Source organism: Physella acuta, unplaced genomic scaffold, assembly GCF_028476545.2.
Source record: "Physella acuta isolate Inbredline_101_S28 unplaced genomic scaffold, ASM2847654v3 ptg000897l, whole genome shotgun sequence".
Classification (NCBI taxonomy): Eukaryota; Metazoa; Mollusca; class Gastropoda; family Physidae; genus Physella; species Physella acuta.
The window spans coordinates 692,541-697,230 of NW_026732414.1; the positions used below are offsets into that span (position 1 = coordinate 692,541).

The 4,690-nt window shown below is 53.5% G+C and overlaps 1 protein-coding gene across 1 annotated transcript; it reads left to right on the plus strand.

The window, feature by feature from the left end:
* Positions 1-215: 215 nt before the first annotated feature.
* On the plus strand, positions 216-2,132 carry LOC131952999 (G-protein coupled estrogen receptor 1; the record flags this gene model as incomplete). Its single annotated transcript, XM_059315973.1, is given in 3 exon segments — positions 216-435; positions 825-977; positions 2,016-2,132. Coding segments are annotated over 3 exon segments (452 nt in total), but the record flags the coding sequence as incomplete, so codon positions are not given.
* Positions 2,133-4,690: the final 2,558 nt, after the last annotated feature.

The window sequence follows — 4,690 nt, forward strand, 5'->3', positions numbered from 1 at the left end:
GATCGAAGACTGAACCATCGACTTGAACTTTGAACTCTCGAATGTTCAAGTCACTACATTAGGGTCACAGAGTCACAGGTTCACAGAGTCACAAGGTCACAAGGTCACAGTGTCACAAGGTCACAGTATCACATAGTCAGTGTCACAGAGTCACAGAGTCAGAAGGTCACAGAGTCACAAGGTCACAGAGTCACACAGTCACAAGGTCACAAGGTCACAAGGTCACATATAACATCACAGATCCAGCCTGAAGATGACTGACCTGACGACGTCTGCTGCTCTGGTGGTCAACAACTTGACCAGGGCCCGCCGTCTGGCCGACCGTCTGGACATGATCGTGTGGCGGGTCTGGGTCTTCGGTCTGGGCGGCTGTGTCGTCTGCTGTCTGGGCATCATCAGCAACCTCTGCGCCATCGTCGTTCTGGCACACTTCCGGTAGGGAAATGTAAACATCCTGCACAAGGGGGCGTGGCTACATGCGGTGTATGTGTGTGTGTATGTGTGTGTGTGTTTGTGTGTGTATGTGTGTGTATGTGTGTATGTATGTGTGTGTGAGGGGGGAGGTGTGTATGTGAGGGGGGGGGAGAGGTCGGCTAACATTGAGCTAACTATGAGCTAACTATGAGCTAACATTGAGCTAACTATGAGCTAACTTTGAGCTAACTATGAGCTAACTATGAGCTAACTATGAGCTAACTATGAGCTAACATTGAGCTAACTTTGAGCTAACATTGAGCTAACTTTGAGCTAACATTGAGCTAACTTTGAGCTAACTATGAGCTAACTTTGAGCTAACATTGAGCTAACTTTGAGGTGTGTTTCAGGAAAAAATCCTCGGCGCCCCTGCTGCTGATCTTCCTAGCGGTGCTAGACGCCCTCTACCTGCTCTACTACCTGTTCCTGGAGAACCTCAATGTCCTGTCTGGGGCCGCCGTCATCAGCCCCAGCTATAGAGCCCACACGGAGCCTGTGTACAGGTCAAGTAGAGTTTAGCTACAGCTTCATGTAACATTGTTGATTTCTGTCTGCTCAAGTTTCTGTTTTCACAACTTTAAGTTTTGACGCTTTACTTGTTTTGGTAAATTTTATTGAGGCAAGTTTGCGGTTTGGCAAGTTAATTGTTCGACAAGTTTCAGTCCCGCCATGTTTCTGTCCCGCCACGTTTTGACGAGTCCCCTGTGTCCACAGTGTCCTGTACCCCCTGCCCTTCTGTCCCGCCATGTTTTGACGAGTCCCCTGTGTCCACAGCGTCCTGTACCCCCTGCCCTGTCCCGCCACGTTTTGACGAGTCCCCTGTGTCCACAGTGTCCTGTACCCCCTGCCCTGTCCCACCATGTTTTGACGAGTCCTGTGTCCACAGTGTCCTGTCCCGCCATGTTTTGACGAGTCCCCTGTGTCCACAGCGTCCTGTACCCCCTGTCCCGCCATGTTTTGACGAGTCCCCTGTGTCCACAGCGTCCTGTACCCCCTGTCCCGCCATGTTTTGACGAGTCCTGTGTCCACAGCGTCCTGTACCCCCTGTCCCGCCATGTTTTGACGAGTCACCTGTGTCCACAGCGTCCTGTACCCCCTGTCCCGCCATGTTTTGACGAGTCCCCTGTGTCCACAGCGTCCTGTACCCCCTGTCCCGCCATGTTTTGACGAGTCCTGTGTCCACAGCGTCCTGTACCCCCTGTCCCGCCATGTTTTGACGAGTCACCTGTGTCCACAGCGTCCTGTACCCCCTGTCCCGCCATGTTTTGACGAGTCCCCTGTGTCCACAGCGTCCTGTACCCCCCTGTCCCGCCATGTTTTGACGAGTCCCCTGTGTCCACAGCGTCCTGTCCCGCCATGTTTTGACGAGTCCCCTGTGTCCACAGCGTCCTGTACCCCCTGTCCCGCCATGTTTTGACGAGTCCCCTGTGTCCACAGCGTCCTGTACCCCCTGTCCCGCCATGTTTTGACGAGTCCCCTGTGTCCACAGCGTCCTGTACCCCCTGTCCCGCCATATTTTGACGAGTCCCCTGTGTCCACAGCGTCCTGTACCCCCTGCCCCACCTGCTACAGACGGCCATCTCCTACACCGTCGTCATCCTCAGCCTGGAGAGATACTTGGTGGTCGCCTGTCCACTCACAACATACAGACTCAACACGTGAGTACCTGGCCTGTCCACTCAACACGTGAGTACCTGGCCTGTCCACTCACAACATACAGACTCAACACGTGAGTACCTGGCCTGTCCACTCAACACGTGAGTACCTGGCCTGTCCACTCAACACGTGAGTACCTGGCCTGTCCACTCAACACGTGAGTACCTGGCCTGTCCACTCACAACATACAGACTCAACACGTGAGTACCTGGCCTGTCCACTCAACACGTGAGTACCTGGCCTGTCCACTCAACACGTGAGTACCTGGCCTGTCCACTCAACACCTGAGTACCTGGCCTGTCCACTCAACACGTGAGTACCTGGCCTGTCCACTCAACACGTGAGTACCTGGCCTGTCCACTCAACACGTGAGTACCTGGCCTGTCCACTCACAACATACAGACTCAACACGTGAGTACCTGGTCTGTCCACTCAACACGTGAGTACCTGGCCTGTCCACTCACAACATACAGACTCAAAAATTGGATTCTATTTACCAAAAAAAACACTTCAGAATTTGATATTTTAATATCCTTATCTCATAAAATAACAAATGTCATAATTTGGCCGATACTGACAGTATGTCACAGACAGCTGACACATGACAGCGTTATATGAAATCTCCGATTGTTTGACCAGAGTCGTCATCTGAGATTTTGTTTACCGTGGCAACAATGATGAAGGGACTCAGTCACGCTTCAGCGATTTGATTGAGTGGAAACCAATCGATCGTCAGGGACTAACTGGAACTAAATCATTCATTTCGTGGGTGGGGTCTGAAGCCTCAGGGAAATAACCTTCCCACCAACTGTAACACCAATGGCATGGAAAGTAACACACATGGTTCCCAGAAATATAGAATTAACCACTAATTGTGCCACCAATAATTAGGCACAAAAAACCTGCGCAACAAAAAACCTGCGCAACAAAAACCTGCGCAACAAAAACCTGCGCAACAAAAAACCTGCGCAACAAAAACCTGCGCAACAAAAACCTGCGCAACAAAAACCTGCGCAACGAAAATATGCGCACACGGAAAATGCGCAAATAGAAAAATGGTGACATGTGTAAACATGACATCATGACATTTGATGAACTAACCTATCAGGGCTGACCTTGAAGAACAAGGTCATGTGGTCTGAGGTGTTGGCGCAGTTAGCAACGTCATAAACAAGTCATATTTGTCGATCATCTGCCAAGCAACATAAACACGCAACTTAAGCCCCTTCCCCCCCCCCCCCCCCGGGTACTGCCATTAGATACCGGGGTCAGATCCCCCCCCCCCCCCCCCATCTCCCCCCCATCTCCCCCCCCCTCCCCACTGGGGTCAGATTTGGTCTAGACACGTCAAAAAATTTGTCGGGTCAAAAACTTGCCAGCATCAGTTGTCATTCTCATCACCCTCACCCCTACCCTCACCCGGACACCCCCACTATCACCCCCTAACCTCACCCCTACCCTCACCCCTATCCCCACCCCAACCCCCTACCCTCACCCGGACACCCCTACCCCCCACCCCTACCCTCACCCATACCCCTACCCCCACCCCCTACCCTCACCCATACCCCTACACCCACCCCCTACCCTCACCCGGACACCCCTACTATCACCCCCCTACCCTCACCCCTACACCCACCCCTACACCCACCCCTACACCCACCCCTACCCTCACCCGGACACCCCTACTATCACCCCCCTAACCTCACCCCTACCCTCACCCCTATCCCCACCCCAACCCCCATCCCTACCCTCACCCCTACCCTCTCCCTTACCCCCACCCCTACCCTCACACTTACCCTCACCTCACATCACGCCTACCCTCACCCCTACACCCCTACCCCACCCCTACCCTCACCCCTACCCTCACCCATACCCCTACACCCACCCCTACCCTCACCCGGACACCCCTACCCCCACCCCTACCCTCACCCATACCCCTACCCCCACCCCCTACCCTCACCCGGACACCCCTACCCCCACCCCTACCCTCACCCATACCCCTACCCCCACCCCTACCCTGACCCCTACCCCCACCCCCTACCCTCACCCCTACACCCACCCCTACCCTCACCCCTACCCTCACCCCGGACACCCCTACTATCACCCCCTACCCTCACCCCTACACCCACCCCTACCCTCACCCCTACCCCCACCCTCACCCTCACCCGGACTCACCCCTATCACCCCCTACCCTCACCCCACCCTCACCCCACCCCACATGTATTATCTCACATGACACTGTGCCTGTCCTCCATGAGCCACTCCATTCACCCTGTACCACGTGACTCCCATTAATTCATCAGACCAGCCCCCACATCCCATCTCCTAATTATTTCTGCCTTATCTGAAATGTTGACTGCTAATGCGCATGTCTGTTACACATCTGGACTTCCGGTAAGTCGATTCATGGAAAACAAAATCCATTCGATTTTTTCTGTAGCGATTACATCAGTAAGTGACATCAGTAAGTGACATCAGCCAAACACCCACATGAAGTAATAAAAGCTGTCAAATGTCATCTTGTCTAAAAGCTGTCAATGTCATCTTGTCTAAGGCTGTC